We start from the raw sequence: 24,677 nt of genomic DNA, 5'->3' as shown, positions 1-24,677 counted from the left end.
ACTGTGCACTCACCAAAAAGTGGTTCGGTGGTGCCTGGCCTATCTATATGATTTGCACGACCGAAATTCCCCGCATCTTTAGTTTTGAACAGTTCTGCATAAATTATTGCAACGAGAAACTGCAGCAGCTGCTGATAGAGAGGACGCTGAAGGCCGAGCAGGCTGAGTATGAAGCTGAAGGCATCGAGGTGAGCAGTGGACCTGTCTCGGCATTTGAGGGAGTGAACGTGTGTGTCTGGGAAGAGAGGGGAGCAGCGAGGGAGGAGGAGGGCTCAGTGCACAGTGGACCCCAGGCTTTGGACACATTGGTGAAGGGCTCTATCCCCCAGCTCCACCCCGACCCTCCTCATTCATCTGAGAAAGATCCTGGATTGAGGATTTTAGTTCTTCCCTTGGAAAATACTTGGGATATTTAGGAAGCGTCATTTAAGGATTTTAAATTTTCGGTATTGTGTGTGTGTGTGTGTGTGTGTGTGTGTGTGTGTGTGTCTACATGGTGTGTGTGGAGACATACATGCCAGTACATGGGACAACTTCATGGAGTTGGTTCTTTCCTCCACCTTTACATGGGTTCCAGGGATCGAACTCAGGATATCAGGCTTAAGTGACAAACACCTTTACCTACTGAGCCATCTTGCCAGCCCCAAAAGCAGAATTTTTAAAGATTTTAAGTTGGTGTATGTGTGCGTTGTGTGTGGATGGGCACCTCAGTGCAGGTGCCCCTAGAGGCCAGAAGAGGAGTCAGGTTCCCTGGAGCCAGAGTTCCAGGCAGTTGTAAGCCACACACTGTGTGTGCTGGGAACTTGAACTTGAGTCCTCTGTGAGAGCATGGAGTGTTCTTAACTGCCTACCCATCTCTCCAGCCCACCAAGTGAATCAAGTTTATGTAAATGTTACTGATTAAGACCAGAGCAAAAACATTTGCCAGATCCAAGCAAGCTTTGGAAATCACATCCACCATGAACAGCCTATCATCGCAGTATCATAGCTCACCTCCCTGCCCAGCAATCCAGTAATTCTGGAACATTCCTTCAGAAGCTAAAACTAAAACTGGAAATGTTTATTACAAATTCCAAAAGTAAAATTTGGATATGAAAATCAGATTTTGAAGGCTGGAGAGATGGCTCAGAGGTTAAGAACACTAACTATTCTTCCAGAGGTCCTCAGTTCAATTTCCAGCAACCACATGGTGCCTCCCAGGCACCTACAATGAGATCTGGCGCCCTCTTCTGGCAGCCAGGCATACATGCAGGCAGAACACTGTAGACTTAATAAATTTTAAAAGAAATCAGATTTTGAGAAAATATTTGGAGAATCCCTGTCAAACCAATGTGCTTGGTGCCCCTGTGCATTCTGGGACAACTCTTTCCTCTTCTTCTAGTGGGAGCCTGTTCAGTACTTCAACAACAAGATCATCTGTGATTTGGTAGAAGAGAGACACAGAGGGATCATGTCTATTCTGGTGAGAAAACAGTGACCTGGTTCCTTCACTGGGTGTCTGCCACAGTGGATGAATGTTGCCAGGGTTTGAAAGAGGAAGTCCTGTGTAACCCCAGCAGCGCAGATTGCCATGGGTTTGAGGTCAGTCTGGACTATATACTAAGTTTCAAGACAGTCTAGACTACAGAATGGGATGACTCAAAATGTATGTGTGTGCATGTAGTGTGTGCGTGCATGTGTGTGCATGTAGTGTGTGCGTGCATGTGTGTGCATGCATGTGTGCATGCGTGTGTGTGTGTGTGTGTGTGTGTGTGTGTGTGTACAGGCGAGTGTTTACAATGGCCAGTGAAGTACCATCATTGTTGAGGAAATAAACACACAGCAATAGAGAAATGTGCTAGCTCAGGCTGAGCTGCTTTCACAGCTTTCTCTCCAGGAAGCCTCTGCACCGTGCGTACAGCTGTTTCTGACCCTTGGTGACCAGTTAAGAGTGTTCAAATAAGCTGCCATGGAATCCAGGAGTGTCTTTGAGAAGTCCATAAATTTGTCCAGAGCAAGGCATAGTGGGAACTGCCTGTTAGCCCATCATTCAGGAATCATGAGCTTGAGGCTGTTACAAGACACTAAGTAGGGGGCAAGAGAGGAAGGAAGGAAAGAAAAATGGGTTAGACTGGGCTGTGATGGTATATGCCTGCTATTCCAACACTCAGGAGGCAGAGGCAGGAGGATTATGAGTTTGAGACCATTTGAAACTACACAGCAAGACTCTAACTAAAGGCAAGGGAGAAGAAAAAGAAAGATGGGAAGGGGAAGAGGAAAGGGGGAAAGAAGGAAGGAAGGAAGGAAGGGACACAGGTTGGAGTCTGTGCTGGTGGAACGCATATAATCTCTGCACTGGAAAGGCTAAGGCAGGACTTGGAGGCGACCTGGATACACAGCAAAGCCTGCCTCAAAAAAAAGAATAGGAGGGAGAAGGAAAAGGAAATAGGACAGCAGTGGTCAGATGCAGGAAGGGTCACTATGTGGCATCTCCAGTCTCTCTGGGGTCAGCCCCAGTGTCCAAGCACATGTGCTGGGTACACCTTTGTCCCAGGCATCCACCTGGTCTCATGCGAGGTGACAGGAATTCCATCTAGAACACCCAACCACGGCTGGAGAAAGCACTTAGATCTCAGCCAACCAGTGTATGCCATGGTGTGGGGTTGATCTGAACCAGTATACACTGTGGTGTGCGGTTGAGCTGTCTTTTCATTTGAAAGGATGAAGAATGCATCCGTCCAGGTCCCGCCACAGACTTGAGTTTCCTGGAGAAGCTGGAAGAGAAAGTGGGCAAGCACGCACACTTCCAAACGTGCGTACTTCATCTGGGGGACTGTGTGGAGAATGCTATGTCTTCTTTCTTGGACCCGTGTCCAAGTCCAAGTCCTTTGGGGCTGGAGAGATGGCTCAGTGGGTAAGAGCGCTTGCTGTGCAAGCATGAGCCCCTGAGTTCAAATCCCAGCACCCACATAAAAGCTGGGCGTGGCTGGACACATCCAGGGCTGTGGAGGTTGAGAGAGGACAATTGCGGGAGCTGGCTGCTGCCAGCTGACCTAAAAGAATAAAGCAGTGGGTGACAGAGAAGGATACCAGTGTCCATCCTCCTCAGGTCTCTGGGTGCCAACCATGTACATATGTTCACATATACCACACAATGCATACACACTTCATATACAAAAATAGCATCCTGGAAACCGGCTCACATGCCAGCATGCCTGTTAGAAGAAATTGGACTGACAGGAATTCCAAGTAGAGTGAGTATCTTTGTTTGATGGTGGTTACATTTCACATGTGGTGCAGGCATGAGATGGTCCTTCTGAACAATTTAGGCACAGTAGCAACAGCCAGATTCAGTGACACAGGCCTGCTGTCCCAGGGCTCGGCAGGCTGAGACAGGGAATCAAGACTTCAGGCCAGCCTATGCCACACTGAAAGACAAAGAGCTTAAAACGAAGGAGCAAATGAGAAAAACTTGGGGTGCATGGGCTGGAGAGATGGCTCAGCCGTTAAGAGCACTGACTGCTCTTCCAGAGGACCCGGGTTCAATTCCCAGCATCCATATGGGAACTCACAACTGTCTGTAACTCCAAGATCTGACACCCTCACACAGACATAAATGCAGGCAAAACACCAATGTACACAAGCATAAGAACAAATAATAAGTGTGAATATGCAGCAGGGAATGTATTTATGTGTGTACACGTGTGTGTGTTTGTGCGTGTGAGGGCGTGTGCCCATGGAGGCCAGCTGTCAGATTCCCTGGAGCTGGAGCTACAGGCAGTTGTGAGCTGGGAACCGAGTCTAGGTGGCCTGCAGGAACAGCAAGTGTTCTGAACCACTGAGCCATCTCTACAGACCCCGAATGTTTGATTTATATGCAACCCCCAAGCCAATCAAAAACATTCACAACATTCCAGAAAGAAAACTCAAATTTTAACTTAGTCTTTGAGACAAATAAGAGAAAAACGTAAACGTGCTGTAGACCGAGGGGTAGGCATTCCCTTAAACTCACACGCAGGAGGTAGATGATCCCTAAATTCGAGGCTAGCTTGATCTATGTAACAAGTTCCTGGTCAGCCAGACACCTGGATTCAGTCCCAGCACCAACAAACAAAACAAAACCTGGCTTTGAATCATAGTCCCAGCGTGGCCACTTACTGAGTGGGCAGAGCTGATGTGACCCCTCTGCATTTGAGCCCCACTTTCTGCACGGTAGGATACTACCACAGCTACTCAGTAGCTTTCTGAGTGTCCACGGACACTGTCATTGATAACACCCCTGTCAGACCTGAGAGACGTACGGATGAAGCTAGATATGCAAATGAGGTGAGCATGAACAGTGAACTGTGCAGAGTCACAAATGGTCTCTCGTTGGGACTTAGGGTCTGTCCATTAGGCTAGGTGTGCTGACCTGTAGGGACCAGCCTGTCTCCAACTTTCCAGGGCTGGCATTACTGGCCCACACAGCCACGCCTGATTTTTTTTTTTTTTAAGCTGGGTTCTGAAAATCAAACTCAGGTCTCATGCTTGTACGGCAAGCATTTTGCCAAATGATCTATTTCACCAAACCTTTAAAGAATGCATATGTTAATATCTGTGTATGTGAGCATGCCCGTGAACACATGTACCACACTGGGTAGAGGTCAGTTCTTTCCTTCCGCTAGGTAGGGTCCCCGAATCAAACTTAGGCCATTAGACTTGGTGGCAAGCACCTTTGCCTGTGGAGCCATCTCGCTGGACCTACTCCTCCTCTTTCCCTTTTCTCCTCTCTTTCTTCTACTTTTTTGAAACAGGGTTTCACTATGTAGCCTTTGCTGACCTGAAGCTTCCTATGTAGACCAGGTTGGCCTCAAACTCACCAAGATCCTCCTGCCTGAGTACTGGGATTAAAGTTGTGCACTACCACACCCAACCTTTTTTTTATTATTATTTTAAAAAATGGGGCTGAAGAGGTTAAGAGCACTTGTTGCTCTTCCAAGGGACCCAAATTGGTTCCCAGCACTCACATGGAGATTCACATCTGTCTCTGATTCCAGTTCCAAGGCATCAGGAGGTATCAGCTACTAATGTGGTGTACAGACACACATCAGGCAAAACACCCAGACACACAGGATTAAAAAACAAACAGGGGTGTGGTGGGGGAAGGTGGGGGAAGCTGGAGTAAGGGAGGGAGTGGGAACAGGGATAGCTATGTAAAATGAGAAAAGATTGTATTAAAAAATTCTTAATAAAAAACTAGAACAAACAAGCAAAAACCATCCTGTAATGTTGTCGAGGGAACCCAAGGCACGGGTTCCACCAGAGAGTCATGCCCCCAGTGCCAGGTAACTTTATTAAAAACAAAGCCTGAATATTTCTCCCAGGCAGATAGGGCTTCCTTCCTCACTAGCTTAGTGGGGGGCAGCTCTAAGTGTGAGAGCTGACACACAGCCAGACATAGGGCACAAGGCTCACTGGGCGCCTCCTTCAGGTTGATGGCAATGCCGCTGAGCGGCTGGCCCAGGACTTTCTCTGTCATTCTTGCTGCCATGAAGGAGAAGGGTCTAGCAGCATGTGTCTGTCTTGCAGAAGGAAGCTGGCTGGTCCGAAGGGCTGGAAGAGGATTGGCTGGCTGGAGTTCCGCCTCCTGCACTATGCAGGAGAGGTCACCTACAGCACCAAGGGTGAGTGACAGAGGTTGTAGGTCACAGTCTGTGGGTCACAGATGAGCGGGTGCCTGTGTGCACATGCCGGTCACCAGGTCGTCCAAGGAGGTGCCATCTGCGGTCACCCCAAAGCTCCTGCACTCAAGCATGCCACCCGAAGGCTCTTTCGCGTTTTACTTATTACTTCAGATAGAACCACCAGTTTTTAAAACCTAAATAAATAAAAGTATTCACACACTGCGTAGCTCATCCATTAACATGTGCAACTTGAGGGTTTTAGTGTGTTCAGAGTTGTGCAACTGTACACTCAATTTCATTTTAGACAAGTGCCCCTCCCCAAAGCAATAGAGATTAAGAAATTTCCTTCCTTCCTTCCTTCCTTCTTTCCTTCCTTCCTTCCTTCCTTCCTTCCTTCCTTCCTTCCTTCCTTCTCTTCTCTTCTCTTCTCTTCTCTTCTTTTTTGTTTGGTTTTCAAGACAGGGTTTCTCTGTGTGGCCTTGGCTGTCCTGGAACTCGCTCTGTAGACCAGGCTGGCCTCAAACTCACAGAGATCTTCCTGCCTCTGCCTCCTGAGTGCTGAGATTAAAGGCCTGCGCCACCACTGCCTAGCTGAGAATTAAGTAATACACATCCTAACTCCACAGCCTTCCTATCATGAACTGGAGAATCTTTGGGGGTTTGACTTCCCTCATTTCGCATAATGTTTCAAGGTTACTGCTGAGTAATAGTTCTTTCTCTGGATAAGCTTGTCTGTGCTCATATTCATAAGTGTTCAGGGGGCTTATCCTCTCAGCCGTGTGGAGACTGACATTGGGACCATACCTGTATGCCCCCCACCTCCTCCAGCAGTTCCAGAGATTGAGTCTGGGTCCCGTGCACATTAGGGGGGTGCCCTGTCACTGAGGTCCCCTCAGTCCTTTTCTGGGAGTTTTAGAATTTCGAGACAGTCTCACTCAGTTGCCCAGGCTGACCTTGAACTTGGCATCTTCCTACCTCAGTTCCTGGAGTAGCTGGGATGGCCTGGCTTTTGTTTTCCTGAGTAGATAGTGAGGAAACGAGTGGCTGGATCCCACGGGAGCACCCTACTTAGTGTTTCGCGGACCCCCCTGGCCACCATGGTCCTGGTTTCTCCACATCCTCCCCAGCACCCACAATGCTCTGCCAGCAGCCCTCTGGGCAGGCGTGAAGGTCTGCCCTGTGGCTCTTCTAGTGGCTGCTGAAGCCAAGTACTCTTCGTGTCCTCGCCATTCATTTGTGCATCCTTGAGGAGAGGCCTGCTTCGATGAATCACGAGAGTTCTTCACATCTTCTGGACACTGGACCTTTTGTCAACTATAGGATTTGCTGGTATTTTCCCCAATTCTGAGAACTGACCTTTCTCTTTATTGAGAGTATCTTTCTTCCTTTAAAGATTTATTTATTTATCATATAGACAATGTTCTGTCTGTCTGTATGCCTGCAGGCCAAGAAGAGGGCACCAGAGCTCATTACAGATGGTTGTGAGCCATCATGTGGTTACTGGGAATTGAACTCAGGACCTCTGAAGAGCAGCCAGTGCTCTTAACCTCTGAGCCATCTCTCCAGCACCCCAAATCTTTAAAGTAACAGAGCACGTTTTAAGTTTCCTTTCTTTAAATGCAAAGCAGTATAGAGAACATGGTTTAGAACAGCCCAGCTCTCTGGGATGACTTGTGGCTTTGTGTACAGAATTAAGTGACACTGGAAGTGACATTGGGTGAGGCTGGAAGCTGGCTGCCATGAGGGAGCACAGAGGAAGGGAAGTCCAGCCTCTCCTAAGGCGATCTCTGGATCCACACTTCCTGTCAGTGCTTTGAGGAGATGTCTTAATGGCTGCCTACAAAAGCTGGAGCGTTTTCATTTGCATGTGTGCTTCATCTTCCATGTGATAAACACTGGAGTCTTGGTCCCCACTCATACTCGCTGGGCTAACCCACGGAGCAGGCATGGTCCCAGGTTTGTCCCCCCTGAGCTCACAGCATTTTAATGCATCTCCTGGGGTCGCAGAGTCAGGAGCTGGTGGAGGGGGCTGAGAGCCCAACCTCTGACTTTCATAAGCAGCATCCATGCTCAGGGAAGCACAGGCTCAGCTGTTTTTCTCTGGAAAGTTGACAGCACCCAGTCCCCAGGATGCTTGCTCTCACCTGTCTCCTGGAAACATCACTGCATTGGGCTCTACCTGAGTTACAGGTTCTACTAGAAGCTAGCTTTGACCATTTCTGGGTGTAGCTGCATTTGTCCACCCATATGTGGGGCAGCATTCTTCATCATAGTCAGGGGCTTGAAGCCACAGGGATAGACAAGTAGCAAAGTTACATGCTCGATATGCAATGGAGCTTGGCTCAGCCCTGGACAGGAAGGAGAAGATGCAGAGGGGAAGAAGCCAGTCGCGAAGTGACATCTGCAGTGTCATTCTTTTCACACAAGAGGTCTGCAGGAATCAACTCCCTCCATAGAGACACAATGGGGCTGGGGAGCCGCTAGTTCAAGTACAGGTTTGGGCTTGGGAGGTTTACAAAGTCCCAGGTGGTGATGGTTACACGTGGATGGCCTTGAAGCTGCTGTACTTACAGTTACCATGATAACTTACAGTTATCATGGTAAATCTTCCCGTGTATATGTTCATGTGTGGGCGTGTGCACATGTGGAGGCCTGAGGTCATCAGGGGTCCTCAGTCACCCTCCACCTCTTTTTTTAAGAAGGCTCTCACTGAATCTGGAGCTCACTGCCCATTCAGTCCTAGGATTACAGGCTTGAGCCACCAACCTGGGTTTTACATGGGCACTGGGGATCCAAACTCGGATCACCTCGAGTCATTGCCCACTGAGTCCCACAATGTGGTAAATTGTGTATTTTGCCGGAATAAAAAGACCCGTTTTGAGACCTGACGATCACCACCTTATTAGGCATTTTCGATGCGGCTTTTTTGAAGCATAGCTTTTGTTGCTGGTTTTACTTGTTCAATTCCTGGGTTAGCCACAAGCCAACAATGGTTTTTTTGTTTGTTTTTGAGATATAATCTAACAAAATAATCCTAGCTAGTCTGGGACTTGCAGGGATTTGCCTGTCTCTGCCTGGGGAATGCTGGAAGCAAAGGCATGTGTCACGACTCCGGACTCTAACTGTACCACGTAAGGCCAGTTTTCGTCAGGCTGGAGATGTGGCTCAGTGGTAGAGTACCAGCCTAGCATGTGTTAAAGCCCTGGCTTCAGTCTGTAGTGCTGTGCACACCAGGCATGCTGGCAGATGCCTACAATCTCAGTGCTTGTTGGGTAAAGGGAGGAAGAGCAGCTGTATAGCGAGCTGGATGCCAACCTGGGCATGAAGAGACTCCAGGGAGAAAGGCCTGACATTGCAGCTTACCCCTTCAGTCCCAGCACTCCGGAGGCAGAGGCAGGCGGATCTCTGTAAGTTGTAAGTTCGAGACCAGCCTGATCTATGTAGCGAGTTCCAGGATAGCCAGAGCTGCATAGCAGGACCCTGACTCAACAAACAAACCAATCCAAAAGAAAAAAAATTAGGGCATGGAAAAGGTCACCACTGGAGTTTGTCTTTCTCAGTGGGGTTGATTTTCCTAAGTCACACGGTGTCTACTGGCCACCTAGGGCTCAATGCCCTCCGCTGTCTCTGTGGGTTATTAGTCATCGCTACTGGATCACTTAAGACTCAAGCCATGTGTCTGCTGTAAATTCCCTCTGAGGACCTGACTCTCAGCCTGTGAAATCAGCCCCTATAGTATCTGGTACTCTAGAATTATATGGGGGGGGGGGGGTATCTCCCTAGGATACCTGGCTCTGTCTTGGGGTATAAAGGAAGAGTATCTCCCATAATGTCTGACTCTGTCTGAGGGTATAGGGGGTGTCCCCCATGATGCCTGGCTCTTTCTGGCATGGGTGGTGTCCCCAGGATATCTGGATCTGTCTGGGAGTATGCAGGGGGCAGGCATCCTCATGATATATGGCTCTGTCTGGGGATATGGGGGGTGTCCTCCGTGATGCCTGGCTCTGTCTGGCATGGGGGGGTGTCCCCAGGATATCTGGATCTGTCTGGGAGTATGCAGGGGGCAGGATCCTCATGCTGTCTTGCTCTGTCTGATGTAAATCGTTGCAGCTAGGGGGCGTCCTCCTAGCGTCGGTTGAGGCCTGGGTATTGCTCCATGCTTAGCATAGCACATTCCACAGCTTACTGCTGGGATCTAGCCCCGTCTCAGTATCCTGAAGGCAGAAACCCCAAGCAACCTCAGACGTCATCAGGATGTGTCTTAGCAGTCAGTGTGGAATCTCATTGATTGGGACCTTTTTTTTTAAACCAGGATTTTTGGAGAAAAACAATGACCTGCTTTATAGACACCTGAAGGAGGTAAGTTTGAATCTTCATCCCACATGTTTTTAACGGTGAGGTCATGGCCTATGACAGAAATCAATGGTGGCTCTGGAAGTTCTGGAACTTTCTTGCCCATGCATTGTGTCCTAAACTGGAACTATGGCAGTCTGTCATCCTCTCTAGCACTTAGGACCAGGAAGATGAAGTCATCCTCAGCCACACAGGGAGTTCTCGGCCAGCCAGGATGACACCAGACCCTGTCTAAGAAAACCAACAGGATTTCCTGCTTTAAGGCTGAACAAACTCTATTAGATAAATAGAAGCACATTTTGTATGGTCTTAATTTTATTAAATTAAGGACTTCTTCCAGACGTGGTGGCACACACCAGCACTCGACGGGGGGATGGGAATATCTTGAGTTTAGGGCCAGCCTAAAGGGCTATCTAGTGAAACTGTCTAAAAGAAAAAAAACGAAGTCCAAGATGAGAAGAGAAGGAAAATGACGAACAAGGAGAGGCTGGGCTTGGACTTAGTGTGTGCAAGGTGCCCAGTATGATTGTAACAAGAATAAAAGGGCCTGCATTTTTCTTATAACAGATTATTTTTGAAAATTGATGGAGCAAGGCCAGATAATGCAAAGCCTAGAGTGTTTGGCTTCATGCCACCATGTCTGCCTCCTGCAAGCCAACATCTGCCGGCTTCCGAGTTCTCCTCCAGAGCTGGAGGCCAGGCTGTGTGTCCCCGTCCTTCCCTGCACAGAAGTGCATTGCACCTTGCACGACCACTTACTCCCCACTCTTGGGATTGATTGTGCATAGGTTGGCTTATTCCCCGGCACTAAGTGGGGCTGGGGAAAGTCTCATGTCATCATGTTAGAGAAAACCAGATGCCCCCACAAGCACACAAGGCTGGGGCTGCTGCATTTAGATGCCTCTTCCCAGTGTGCTCTTTGGCAGTGTTGAGCGTGGAAGCCATTTGTGTGGCTTCCCACTTTACTGTAGGGGGGAATGTCTTTAAGTGCCCATGGAGAGGGTGGCTCTGCTGTCTCCTGGCCTCCGATGATTCCTAGAGCAGCGAGCTCAATGCTGGTCCTCTTCACACAGGTGCTGTGTGGGTCCCAGAACAGCATTCTGAGGGAGTGTTTCCTGGTGGCAGAGCTGGAAAACCGGAGACGGCCACCAACGGTGAGCAAGCGAGCACTGAGAAGCTGGTGTGGTTTAGCAAGGGGGCAAAAGTCCCAGGGGACAGTGACTATTCGATACCTGCCCCCTCTGAAGTCACCTCTCTCCCCTTTTCTCTAACAGACAATCACAAAATATGTGTGTACACTTTGTATCAATTCATTCTGTTGCAGACCATCACTGACACCTCCTGTGCAGGCAACTGTCCTGGGCTGGGGGTTCCCTGTCCTGGGGGGGGCTTACAGTCTGGGAGGGAGAGAATTAGGAAACTCAGGGGAGACAGAGGGGCTGGACCCAGTGGCGACCTGGCTCCCTGAGGTACTCTGCGTGTGACAAAGCCTAAAGGAAGACAACTTTAGTCGATTTGATTCCTGACTTTAGATTGCACCCCAAGGCCTCCTGTTGTGGGTGGCATGGCATACCCTGGCAGAGAAGGTGTGGAGCCTGCACAAGGGATTGTGGGAAATGTATTCTTCAAAGCACAGCTTTAGTAACTTACTTCCTGACTAGGCCATGTCTTTTAAAGAACCCACGCCCTCCTAAAGACCACCACCACCACTATACGCAAAGACCATGCCTCTGAATCGATCAGTGATTCCTTTTTCAGTGAGGTCAGGGATCTTTGGTCACTGTAAAAGCTGCTGCACAGAGATTTATAATTCCAGTACATGGGCCTTCGAGGGACATCTCAGATCCCAGCTGTAATACCGCAACTGCTTCCCCCTGGGTGAAGCTAAGAGCCTGGGTGGATGTCTGCCTGAGCAAGGAACCTAGCACCCCAGGCACAGCCCCCTCCCTGTCAACAGGCCCAGCCATTGCTCAAGATAGGAAAATCTCGATGTGCCTTAGAAGCCGGCCGCTCTTGCCTGGCAAGCCCCAAAGCAATGGGAACTCATCATCCTAGAACAGGGCATCTGCTGCCTCCAGTCAGTGGGCAGAATGCTAATAGGCAGAGGTCAGGCCTCAGGGGCTGGAGCCTTAGCTGGGTGTGCGCTCAGTGTGTTTTCACCACACAGGTTGGGACTCAGTTTAAGAACAGCCTGAGTAGCCTCCTGGAACTTCTCACCTCCAAGGAGCCTTCGTACATCCGCTGCATCAAGCCTAACGAGAGAAAGGAGCCCAGTGAGTCACCCACTCAGAGACCTTGGAACTGGGGGTGGGGGGGGGGGTGGGAGCACAGCAGGGTGGCGGGTTTAACCTCAAAGCCACCACAGCCACGCCCTTGAACATGAACTCTAACAATAGAAGAAGGCTGGGTTGTGGCTCAGTGGGTGAAGCACTTGCCTTACAAGTGTGAGGATCTGAGTTCAAATCCCCAGCACCCACATAAAGCCGTGTCTGTAAAGGCAGTGCTCCTATGGAGGTATGGGAGGCTGAGACTGAGTCTCTGGAAGCTCATGGGCTAACCTGGTGTCCCAGTGCACATCGCAAACAGCAGGATGGATCCTATCTGCAACAAGACAGGAAGGGCAGACTAACACTGAGGCTGCCCTCTTACCACCACACATGCGTGTGTGAGCACACACAGAGAGAGAAAGAGAGAGCCTGAAACATAAAAGAAGGGGCTGGAGAGATGGCGCCAAAATGAAAAGCAGATACTGTTCTTACAGAGGAGCCGAGTTTAATTCCCAGCATTGATAAAAGGTGCCTCACAACTGCCTGTAGTTTTGGCTCTGTGGGATCCAATGTCCTCTTATAGAGTCTGAGAACACCTGCACACACACACACACATACGCACACACACATACACACACACGCACACATGCATGCACACACATATGTATGCATACACAGGCATACACGTGCACACACACACACACACACACACATTTTAAATGTAAAATAAACTTTAGAAAAGGGCTGAGCAGCCAGGCGGTAGTGGCGCACGCCTTTAATCCCAGCTCTCGGGAGGCAGAGGCAGGCGGATCTCTGTGAGTTTGAGACCAGCCTGGTCTTCAAGAGCTAGTTCCAGGACAGGCTCCAAAACCACAGAGAAACCCTGTCTCAAAAAACCAAAAAAAAAAGAAAAAAGAAAAAAAAAGAAAAGGGCTGAGCATCGTAGTACACCTTTAATCCCAGCACCCCAGGAGGCAGAGGTAAGCAAGGGGAAAAAAGAAAAGAAATAAGAACAACAAATGATAGACATATTGAGAAGGGCTTCTTTGATGGTCCGGACAGAGCCTGGTGATGCCAGACAGGTGTCCAAGGTGACAGGAATCAGAGTGACAGATGACAGGAGAATTCTCTGCAGCAGTGAACAATCTTCCAGAAGATCTGCCTGAGACTCTAGGGCATGTTCTCGTTCTAAGCTCTCTGAGCAGAGCCCCGGCAGGTGACAGGGCCTGAAGTGTGTTCTCCCTAGAGAGGTGACAACAGGAAGAAGCCCTTCAGCCCGTTGCTGCCCGTGAGATTCCGAGCTTCCTTAGTGGACTTCGGGATTGTCAGTAGAAACTAGATCCCTTCCACCTAAGAAACACAGCTGAGGCCTAATAGCCGGTCTCTGTGGCTGGACCCAGCCTGGAGCAGCAGCCTGGAAGCTTGGCTTAGGTGGAGCTGAGGGAGCCTTTCCAGTCACTCTCTCTTCTATTTCCCCAAAGGCAAGTTTGACGACTTCCTCATCAGTCACCAGATTAAGTACCTGGGACTGATGGAGCACCTGCGTGTACGCCGGGCAGGCTTCGCCTACAGGCGCAAGTATGAGCACTTCCTGCAAAGGTGAGGACCTCTGGGCTAGCGCAGAGGGCACTGTAGGGGGTCCCGATGGCTTCTATATGTCCTTCTCCATTCCTGGCAGGTACAAGTCTTTGTGCCCAGATACCTGGCCACACTGGCACGGCCCCCCAGGAGAGGGTGTCGAGAGGCTGATCAAGTATATCGGCTACCAACCTCAGGACTACAAGTTAGGAAAGTAAGTGGCCGGGAAGCCCCCAAACTGTCTCTCCCCTGTGCTGATCCGCATGGAGCAGGCGTGTGCAGCCTCTGATGTGGAGGTACAGTGCTGCCGTCAACAAAGTTCTCACTGCAAATTGCTCAATTGAAATGGAAAAAAAAATCTTTAAAATTCTTATTCACTGGTGTCCATGGCTGCACAGAGCCCAAGAGCTGGACATGCCTGGAATTGCCTTGTGGTTTTTTTTTTTTTTTTTTTTTTTTGGGAAACTCTGTTTGAAAGCCAGTTCTGCTACTAGGTTTAAATGCAGCTGTGTGGTCATAGTGAGAATGAGTGGATGCAAAGAAGACAGGTGTCTCAGGCTTGGTGCCACTGCTGGGTGGAGCCTCTGCCTACAAATGAAAAGGGGGCAGGATAGGGCCCTGCCTGCCCTGGTTAGGCTTCTCTTACTGCTCACAGAGAACTAACTTCATCTTGCTTCATTCTTAGCAAGCCAAAATGGTATTCTAGAACCTCGGGTACCACTGTAGGGATCCAGTATCTGGAGCAGAGATCTTTCCCATGTGTTGACTACTTTTGGGCACTCACTCAGAATGGCCAGGATGACTTGGGTCTGTACTGTTAGTCATTCTGGTCAGGGCTAGTGTGGCTGTAAAGAACTGTGTTCAAGCCTCAAGAGGACCAGTTCTTACACAACAGGGCCTGACCGTTTCAGGAATGCCTGCCTGCTTCAGGGATGCCTGCCCCTGGCTCTACCAATGATCAGTCTGCCAGCTCTGGCTCAGCTTAATCCATCCACATCCCTGAGATGGCCACACAAATCCATGCACATTCTATAACCCTGGAACTGGCATCACAGGGCATGGCATGCTGCCACCCCACGCAGTAGCTGCTCTGGGAAAGTCTCCAGCACAAGGCACTATGTAGTTGGTGCCCCTTAGCATCCCTCCTGAAACCCCAGAGGCATAACTGTGAGCAACTTCAGGTAGCATGGTAGATTCACTCTCTAGGGCTACATGAAAAGTCACCAGAGCAGAAATGCATTCTCACAGTGCAGGGTCCAAGAGGAAGGCATGGGCAGGCCAGGCTCCATCTGGAAGGTCTTCACCATCTCTGGGAGCTCTGGCAGGCTCCGGGCCTTCCCGCACTGACAGGACTGCTCTTGCCTGTTTGGTTACACATCCTTTCTAGCTCTGATAAAGGACACTCCTTCAGGACCTGCTCTAACTTACTCTCTCCCCTCTGTCCCTACTGTAAAATCACATCTGCAAAGAGAGCCACGCCCCACAAAGGTCACATTCTAAAGTTCTGATTGGACGTGCCTTGGGGGTGGGACACCCATCGTGGGTGGTGACTGACTGGCCAATAATTACATGTTTCTTTTTGCTTTTGCTAGAACTAAAATATTCATCCGCTTTCCCAGAACTCTGTTTGCTACTGAAGATGCCTTTGAATTTAGTAAACATCAATTAGGTATGATCTTTTTATCCCACTTTCAAGAGAAATAAAAAAGTTTAACCAGGGAGTGAGGGAAGAAAAACCTCAAACATGGGTGTCTATGTGTTCAAAGACCTCACTGAAGAACCAGGGATAAGGTGTGGGGCTATAGGGTTATGATGGACCCCTCTGGACTGATGGGCTCCGAGGGCAGGAGGAGACATGCTCTATGTCCAGGCTGTGGCGTTCTAGGACCCTTATGCATGCCGAAGTGTAGTTATGGGAGACCCGCCCCTCAGTCCAGCCTTCACCAGTTCCTTTACATATGTGGTGATGGCAACAAGTTTGCCCTCAAAGCCCACAGCCAAGGTGTTTCCGTGAATGGCAAGTGACAGGAGTTGGATGGTGGACCAGGCACTTCCTGTTTCTGCACACTGAGCAGCTGAGGTCCTTGCTCTGTGCCATGTGCATCAAGTCCTTGACCAAGTCACATTCCAGACCAGGCCTGTGAGTAGGCCTACTGCCCCCACTTCACATTCAGGAGAACTGAGGCACAGAGACGCCAGGAAGCTGCCGAATATCACACAGCTGGTCTGCAGCAGAGCCAGGCTTGAACTTGGGCCAGTCTGGTTTCAAGGTTTGATGGTTGCACATGCTAGGCCAGCTCTCTACCACTGAGCACGTCCAGCAGCAGGTACCCATGGCCACCCACCAGTGAGATGAAGGCACTGGCTTAGCCAGGCTTCAGGGGTTTGCGTCAGCACCTCTTCCTAGAGGCTGTGCAGTTGCTGGTGTCTGAGGCCCTCTGTGAGCTTGGCCTCTAGTAGGACCTTTCACTGTGTGGAGGGGGTGATGGGGGTCAGAGCTGAAGGGTGTCCGGGTGCTCACACTGCTCAGCTGGTGTCCTCCTAAGGCCGCTAGTCATCTCTGACCGAGCCTGCGTGCTTCCTTTGGAGATGCACCCATGTCCTTCCCACCTTGTGGATGGGTTGAGAGGATGATGTCTGAACTGGGGCACTGTTACCTCCGCCTCTTCCTCTACCCGTGGAGCCAGGCCTAATGGAGCCAGCTGCTCCTGTCTAATCTTAGCACCCTAAGAACGGTTACACTGCAGGCTCTGGAGCCCAACTCTGGGGTGGGGTGGGGGTCGGTCCTTCCTGCTTCTGGGAATCATAAAGACACAGAAGCCAATTCATCAAAACTTTTGTTTTAAGTTTCAAGAATCCAAGCTACATACAAAGGCTGCCTGCGGAGGAGAGACTACATGAGGAAAAGACAAGCAGGTGAGGTCGGGCAGGAAAGGGTGTGATGAGCCCTTCCCTGTCTACCCCATCCTTACACCCTTGTCTGTTCTGTAATCATGGCATGGTGGCCTACACTTGTTCCATGCACAGACTTTACATGTGTCAGGAACTTGTGTTCATGTGCGCCTGTTGAAGCTAGAGGTCACGGATGAGCATCTTCCGTCTCTTTTCACCATATTTTTTTTGAGACAAGGTCTCACTGACTGATTTGACCGGAAAGTCTAATGAGACCCAGGGATCTTCTGCCTCCACCATCCCTTAGCACTGGGAGCAGACATATGCTGCTATGTCCAGCTTTTTGTATGAGTACTGGGATTTGAACTCGGGTCCTCCAGGTTGCAGAGTGAAGCACTTCACTACGGCATCATCTCCCCATCCCCTAAGAGTAATTTCCTTTAAAGTTTTGCACATCACTAAAACTCATTTGGAATGACATTTTCAAGGGATATTCCCATCCCTGTTTCTTAGACTTTCTGTTGAATTTTATGGTTCTTACTCCTCCATTTTTCTTTTTTATATTTTTATCATCTATGGACGTCCCAAAATAGCACAACTTGACAGGTGTTGGTATTTTATGGCTGGATTTTTATTCTCTGAATTGTTTCTGAAATTCAACCAGGAGATGCATGGTTACTTCTTTTCAAAGCTGTATACTATTCCTTTATGACAGAGATCAGCAAGACAGGAATATTCTCCATCTGTGGGTCATACAGTCTCCACAGTTACTCAACTGTGCTGCTGCCGCCTCAGAATTGCTTTAGGCAGTATGTAAATGAGCAGATTTAACTGTATTGCAATAAAACTTTATATAAATGAGCAGCTGGTCATCAGACCGTGGTCCAGCAGCCCCATGGGCTCTGAGTACTGCAATGTGTTATATTCAATAAAAACACTGCTGACATGGGGGAAGAGATGGCAGAGAAAGAGAGAGAGAGAGAGAGACAGAGAGAGAGAGAGAGAGAGAGAGAGAGAGACAGAGAGAGAGAGAGACAGAGAGAGAGAGAGACAGAGAGAGAGATTGAGATTGAAATTGATTGATTAAACATGGAGGCAGGCCAGGCCCAAATTTTTCACGTCTCTTGTGAATCTCCATCTTTGAATGTGGAACTGGAAGTTGGCACTGGGTGCTAGAAACTAAGTACAGGGATAAGATGAGGCTGTGGTCTCAAGGGTGGTCCCTCCTGGAACCTTCAGCTTCCAAAAGATTCTCTCAGCCCCTGCTGCTACCCTGCTCTGAGCAGCAGGTATGAAATGTCAGGATCTCTGGGATCAGCAGGGCCCACAGGTGGGCAGTCACATGACTGGGCCCTTCTGGAAAAGCCAGCGGTACTTTTGCATGACCATCCTACCTTCTAATGAGCAGCGGCTTCTTTTCAGCCACAAAATTAGAAGCCTACTGGCGCGGAGCCCTGGCTCGGAGGGAGATCAAGAGGAGAAGGTGGGCTGTGCAGATCATCCAGAGGTAAGATGTCGGTATCCAGGGACCAGCGCGCTGCAGTGCTCATGGGATTGCTGGGGTTTCTGTGACTCTTTGGTGTTTTTGGAGACAGGGTTTCTGTTTCTGGTTGTCCTGGAACTCTGTAGACCAGGCTGGGTTCGAACTCAGAGATCCTCCTGCCTTTGACTCAGTGCTGGAATTAAGGGGTGTGCCGTAGGCCGCCTGGCTCTCTGTGACTGTTTGAAGGGCAGAGGTGTGAGTGTGGGCAGGAGAGGGCCCTGGCTCTCTGGAGCTGGAGCAGTGGTGTTTGTGAGCTGCCTGCTGGGTGTATATATGCAGATGAGTGTGAATGTGAGGCAGGAGAGGGCCCTGGCTCTCTGGAGCTGGAGCAGTGGTGTTTGTGAGCTGCCTGCTGGGTGTATATATGCAGATGGGTGTGAATGTGAGGCAGGAGAGGGCCCTGGCTCTCTGGAAGAGGAGCAGAGGTATTTGTGAGCTGCCTGCTGTGGGTGCTGGGATTGAACTTCAGCCTTCGTGACTGAGTAGCATCTTAGCCATCTCTCCAGCTGCGGTTTTGGTTTGTACAGAAAGATCAGCCCTTAGAGCAGGCTGGGAATCCAGCTGTTAGCTCTCCAAATCCTGACTGCCACAGCTCAGCTGAGTGTTGTGATATCCCTTAGTCAGATGGCTTCCAGAGTGAGGCAGGCAAAGGGAGCAAGTCTCACAGATGGGGATGGACACGGTGCCGTGGGGACTGCAAGCCAATCAGGAGGCCATCTGTCGGTCATCGTTGTGCCCAGTGCACGTGCACCGGCCAGCGTGGCCAGCCTTCCTCTTTAGGGAAAACTGACGTCTGACTTTTATGTCATGCCGCTCATTTTTAAACTGGCAACTACCTCAAGCTAGTTAGAACAGAGTGGTGCTGGGGCAGGTGTGGCGGGTGGGGTTCCTGGCCGTGTGGCTGAGTAAACCACCGTTGTCACTTTCCTCTTGAGGTTCATCAAGGGTTTCATCAATCGTGACAAACCCCTCTGTCCTGACAATGAGGAGTTTGTAGTGCTCGTGAAGAAGAATTACATCTTGAATCTTCGCTACCACGTGCCAAAGACTGTGCTGGACCAGAGCTGGCTGAGGCCTCCAGGCATCCTGGAAAATGTAAATCTATAGTGGGCTGCTACTGCTGCAGATGGTGGGGTGCTAAGAGCTTACCTTCTGGGTGTCCCGTTTCCCTTTGGTTCAACAGGGCTGCTTTTCAAAGCTCTTAGAAGAAATGGAATGCCTCAGAATTCATCAGTGGGGCTATAAAACCAACAGACACGTTTAGACAGAGCCTTTTAAATACACAGGGGCTTACTATATAGCCCAGGCTGGCTTTGAACCTGTAACCTTCCTGCCTCAGCCTCCCACGTCCTGAAATTACAGACACGTGGCAGAGCACTCTGAATGGTTTCCAACCATGCTGTAGCAGTCTTGAAGCTAAGTGACTGTTGACTGTCACGGGTTCCACAAAGAATGTTCTAGAGCAGTGGTTTTCAATCTTCCTAATGCTGCACTCCTTGAACACAGTTCCTCATGTAATGACTCCCAACCACAAAATTATGTTCATTGCTACTTCGTATCTGTAATTTTGCTTGTTATGAATCATAATGTAAACATCTGATATGCAGGATCTCTGATATGTAACCTCTGTGAAAAGGTCATTCAACCCCCCAAAGGGGTCATGACCCATAGGTTGAGAACTGCGCTTCCAAAGCAGAGTGGCAGCTCCTCTTAGGATCCCTGGAATCCACCGCAGTCCCACCCTGTGAGATTCTTCGTCTCATTTCCACAGCCTCCCCTTTAGAAGCTCTGATCAAGTTAGCAAGAACTAGTTCAGGGGTGCTGACCGAGTGTAAGATACTGATGTCTCGCTTCGATCACAGCACCATGCCCTTAAGCTGCCACGTGGGTCACCACAGCCCACGGAAGGAGTGAGGCAGGTGGGAAAGAGGCGTGTTCTCCACACAGGCTTCGAACCTGCTCAGGAAGATGTGCGTGAGGAATCTTGTTCGGAAGTACTGCCGGGGAGTCTCAGCCGAGAGGAAAGCCATGGTAGGGCAGAAGATGTGGCATCTGCATGGTAGTGGGAAAATCTTGCACATCAGAGTCTTAGTACTAAAGCCGACGTTTACCGTCTACCTATGAGCCAAGGGTCACACTATTCCCATGGGCTTATAAAGGAGGTGAGAAATAGCAGCAGCTACAATTAGCATCCCCGTGTTGTTACCATGGGAACAGAATCAAGGAGGCCCCTGCACTGCACGAGGCAGAATTGCCTATGCCAGGGGACTCTTGCCCCTGTAGTCTTTTCTGTGAAGGGCTGCAGTCAGTCTTTGAGGCTTTCTGGGCCAAATGCCCTGTTGTTCCTTTGCTTTCTTGCTATAGCAGGAAGCAGTCACAGACATGTATATACAAACACCATAGCTATGTCCCAATAAAGCTTTACTTACAAATACAAGCAGTGGGTCACAAGCTACCTCTGGGCTGGAGTTGCAGAGACGCTTTAGGAGAGAGAGATGCTCCCTGTCTTCGGGTTTCTGTGAAGAGACACCTTGACCATGGCAACTCTTACGAAAGAACATTTAATTGGGGATGGCTAGCATTTTCAGAGGTTTAGTCCATTATCACCACGGTGTGCAGGCAGATGCTCTGGAACCGAGAGTCCTACATCTTGATAGGCAGGCAACAGGAAATGGCCTGTCTCACTGTGCTTGGCTTGAGAATATGAGACCTCTAAACACTCCTCCGCAGTGACACGCTTCCTCCAGCAGGATCACATCTCCTAATAGTTTCACACCCTTTGGGGGGACTTTTTTTCAAACCACCATACTCTCCGAAGCTCTGAAACCTCCACCCACAAACCAGTGTAAGGGTACCCACAAAAGTACCAGCCCAGTCTCCACCAGGGTGAGCTGTAGAGCATCTGTGACAAGGCTCCTGCCGGGAAGCAGCCCAGGGCCACCTTGTCTACGCTCTGAACTGTCTGTTTCCAGATGCAGCAAAAGGTGGTCACGAGCGAAATCTTCAGGGGGAAGAAGGACGGCTACACAGACAGCTTAAACCAGCCCTTCGCCCGCAGCCGGCTGGGTGAGTAAGCGTTTGGATCAGAGGCAGGGAGGAACACAGACTCGGCAGGCGGCAGGTCTTCCCTACAGGGTGGTGACCCTGCTATTCTGGCTCCTTCCCCTAGATGAAGGCGACATAAATCCCAAAGTGCTCCAGCTGCTTGGCAGTGAAAAGATCCAGGTATACCCTTGTGTGCGGCCTCCGCCAAGACCCTTACTCTGTCTGAGGCCAGGGCATGTTCTCCCTCCGAGTGTCTAGAAATGCTAAAGCACAGGGGTGCAGTTGGGTTCGCTGGGGCTTCGCACGGCTACTCTGGGCACTAGGTGGCATTTGCCAACGGAGGTCTACTACCATTCCTGCCTCCAGTCACCCCCAAACCATCTTGGTTTGCTTTTCTATGAAACAAGAGATGTAGCCAGGACCTGTATCATGAGAGACACCATACTGGTGAGCAGCAGTAGATTGATGACCCCAGTACTGACCTCCTCTTTACACAGCTGCCAGTCAGGTGTGACTTTGGGGGGTGCCTGAGGGGTGAGGAGGGAGGCCCTGGTTTGGTTCTGGAGAAAAGTATGAGAGAATGGAGACTCCCCCATGACTGTGAAAACCCAGGAGTCATGAGTGCTCTCCTCGCTGCTGGCCTATCAGAGCAGACCCAGGAGGCTGGATCCGCAGTCTCAGTTTCCTCAGAGGGCTGAGTAGTAAGGGAGAACTCAGAATCAAAACCTTCCAGAACCAGGACAGCAAAGCAAAAGTGTTAATACAAAAGCTGAGTCAGTCTGAGGCAGCCCTCCTCCGCTGACACCAACCACCTTATAGTATGGCGTCCCAGTCATCAAGTATGACAGGAAAGGCTTCAAGGCACGGCAGAGGCAACTCCTCCTCACTACCAGGGCGGCGTATGTGGTGGAACATTCCAAAATCAAGCAGAAGATCGAGTACTCAGCCCTGAGAGGTAGGCGAGCAGTCTCAAGTGGGTGTCTGATGCCTCTCATGTTTCGGGATGGGGCTACTCACTGAGCTTTGGGGCTCAGTGGATGCAACTATTTCCCCCCCCCCACACACACACGGGAGGGGTACAGATACTCCTGAATGTCTCATTTTTATGTGGGTGCTGGGTATCCGAATTCAGGTCCTCAATCTTGGCCATCTCCCCAGGCCCCGTCTTCTTCATTAATTCTGAATTCTGGATCTATCCTCAGGTGTCTCCACTAGCAGTCTGAGCGATGGAATCCTAGTCATTCATGTTTCACCAGGGGACAAACGGCAAAAGGTACCTGTGCCCTCCGGCCTCCGCTGGTGTGGAAGCTGCTGTGGCTGAAACTAAGTGGAACTCTGCAGAGCCTCCACATTCAAACCACTCATCCTGAACCCGCTCTGTCACCGTCTCCACAGGGGGACGCCATCCTGCAGTGTGACTACATATTTGAGGTGGCCACTAAACTGGCCATGCTGATTAAGAAGGAACATGTCGTCCGCGTTGTTCAAGGAAGGTAGGGGCTTAGTCACAGTTACAGGGCTGCCAGCATGAGTCCCATCTGTTGGGCTCAGGGTACACAAAGGAGCATCACTGACCTCAGGAGTCATCTTTCTCAGCTTTCAAAGAGGGTGCTGATGCTCCTGGGACTGCTGTCACTGACCCAGTGTGCCCAGAGGGTGCAGGCCCACCTCTGCTGGGGTGGGGGTGAAAGGACTGGCACCGAGAGACAGAGAACTGGTCGGCTCTCTCGGTAGCACTGGAGCAGCGCCTTAGCTGTTCAGTCCCCCAGCAAGGCCGGCTGATGTCAGGCTACCCAGCATGCCTGAGCCCCAAGGCTGGCAGTGAGACTGTGGACTGAAGGCCACAGCCGACTCCTGTGCGCAGCCCAAGTGTCCACAGCAACTGCGGCTGTGCTCGCAGCCCCTTCCAGCCGGATGCTCCCGGTAGAGGCCTCGCTCTGCCCCCAGCTTTCACAACTTAAGGGGTGAATTTGTAGGTAGAGTGTGAGCACGCACTCTGTCCTGACGGACCTCGGAGGAATCCTCGAGCAGCTGTGGTCGGCAGAGTAAACCACATAGGCATCATTCAAGTACCAGATAGCCGTTTATTTTTTTTAATATTTATTTATTTATTATTTTAAATATTTTAAATATTTATTTATTTTTTATTATTATGTATACAATATTCTGTCTGTGTGTATGTCTGCAGGCCAGAAGAGGGCACCAGACCTCATTCCAGATGGTTGTGAGCCACCATGTGGTTGCCGGGAATTGAACTCAGGACCTCTGGAAGAGCAGGCAATGCTCTTAACCACTGAGCCATCTCTCCAGCCCCCAGATAGCCCTTTAAAGAGCCGAAGTGTGGGACTGGTTTGAGAGTAACTGCAGAAGCACGCGAGACATTTGTGAGAATGTCCTTCTGACTGGCCACATACGTAACAAACAGTATAATAAAGCAGGGATACAAACGCCAGAGAGGGGAGCTTCCCAAAGGAGTTTCTTTCGTAGACTCAAAGGCATGTCAGTAACTCGCCCCTTGCTGTGTTTTAAGCCTGCAGTTTTACATCAGTCCTGGGAAAGAAGGCACAATACTTTTTGAGACTGGAGTAGAAGACCAAGTCTATAAGGATAAAAGCGGACAGCTAACAGTGGTGAGTGGCTGGCTGGAAAGAGGTGGCTGAGTGGGAGGACGCACTAGATGATATGTAAAAGCATGTAACCAAATTGGTTCATTTCCCCCTCTGGTCCCAATTGATTTACTCTGGAAGAAAGGTACAGAATGCCTCTTGAAATACTAACTTAGTAGTGAGAGAGACAGAGAGGCCAGGTGTCAGTGGACCAGAGGGTCACATGACCCAATTATCATTCACAAGTCTTAAAGCCCAGCTGTTCACTGGCTCACAAAAGCTCTCCCGTGTGGTCAGGTACCACCCTGAGATGCAGAAGATCCTAGGTCTAAGGAGACTCAGAGATATGAAACCACTGCCTCAAGAAAACTGGAGGCTGAGTTCTCACTCACTGGTGACAAGGTCCCCAGAGTCCTCTCTGGGTCGCAGCAACCCGAGGACGGTTTTTGGTGGTGTGGTGCAAGGAAGCAACATGCTGAAAGCAGCTGTGGGTGGGATCTCTGAAATGCATTTTCTACATACATTTAGGCTTACATGTAAAACTGGTTGTTTACAAGTGCCTTCCACAGCAGAGTGGCCGCCGTCCCCGGCCAGGGACAAGTGAAAAGGGTCACTTTGAATGCAAAGTGGGCAGTCTTTTAGTGACGTGAGATGTTTCCAGGACTCTGTGGTCACAGCCCATCTTCCTCCGTGCCTACACAAGGGTGAAGATGGTGCACTGACAGGTCTCTGTGCATTGCTTTCTAAGCTG

The 24,677-nt window shown here is 50.0% G+C and overlaps 1 protein-coding gene across 1 annotated transcript in view; it reads left to right on the top strand.

The window, feature by feature from the left end:
• Myo1h (myosin IH) overlaps positions 1–24,074 on the top strand; it is a 40,643-nt gene extending 16,569 nt beyond the window's left edge. Inside the window, exons 11-30 of the mRNA XM_075957715.1 lie at positions 83–188; positions 1,382–1,462; positions 2,700–2,791; positions 5,548–5,642; positions 9,955–10,001; positions 11,069–11,149; positions 12,163–12,268; positions 13,744–13,861; positions 13,941–14,054; positions 15,433–15,509; positions 16,688–16,756; positions 18,155–18,239; positions 19,211–19,370; positions 20,223–20,306; positions 21,248–21,341; positions 21,445–21,500; positions 22,140–22,275; positions 22,523–22,593; positions 22,716–22,813; positions 23,851–24,074. Coding sequence (XP_075813830.1) covers positions 83–188; positions 1,382–1,462; positions 2,700–2,791; positions 5,548–5,642; positions 9,955–10,001; positions 11,069–11,149; positions 12,163–12,268; positions 13,744–13,861; positions 13,941–14,054; positions 15,433–15,509; positions 16,688–16,756; positions 18,155–18,239; positions 19,211–19,370; positions 20,223–20,306; positions 21,248–21,341; positions 21,445–21,500; positions 22,140–22,275; positions 22,523–22,593; positions 22,716–22,813; positions 23,851–23,980 — 1,900 coding nt within the window. The 3' untranslated portion in view covers positions 23,981–24,074. The remainder of the gene's footprint in view (positions 1–82; positions 189–1,381; positions 1,463–2,699; positions 2,792–5,547; positions 5,643–9,954; positions 10,002–11,068; positions 11,150–12,162; positions 12,269–13,743; positions 13,862–13,940; positions 14,055–15,432; positions 15,510–16,687; positions 16,757–18,154; positions 18,240–19,210; positions 19,371–20,222; positions 20,307–21,247; positions 21,342–21,444; positions 21,501–22,139; positions 22,276–22,522; positions 22,594–22,715; positions 22,814–23,850) is intronic.
• The last annotated feature ends 603 nt before the right edge of the window (positions 24,075–24,677 follow it).

The sequence above is a fragment of the Microtus pennsylvanicus genome, chromosome 1, assembly GCF_037038515.1.
Source record: "Microtus pennsylvanicus isolate mMicPen1 chromosome 1, mMicPen1.hap1, whole genome shotgun sequence".
Lineage (NCBI taxonomy): Eukaryota > Metazoa > Chordata > Mammalia > Rodentia > Cricetidae > Microtus > Microtus pennsylvanicus.
This window is presented reverse-complemented; position numbering and strand designations above follow the sequence as displayed.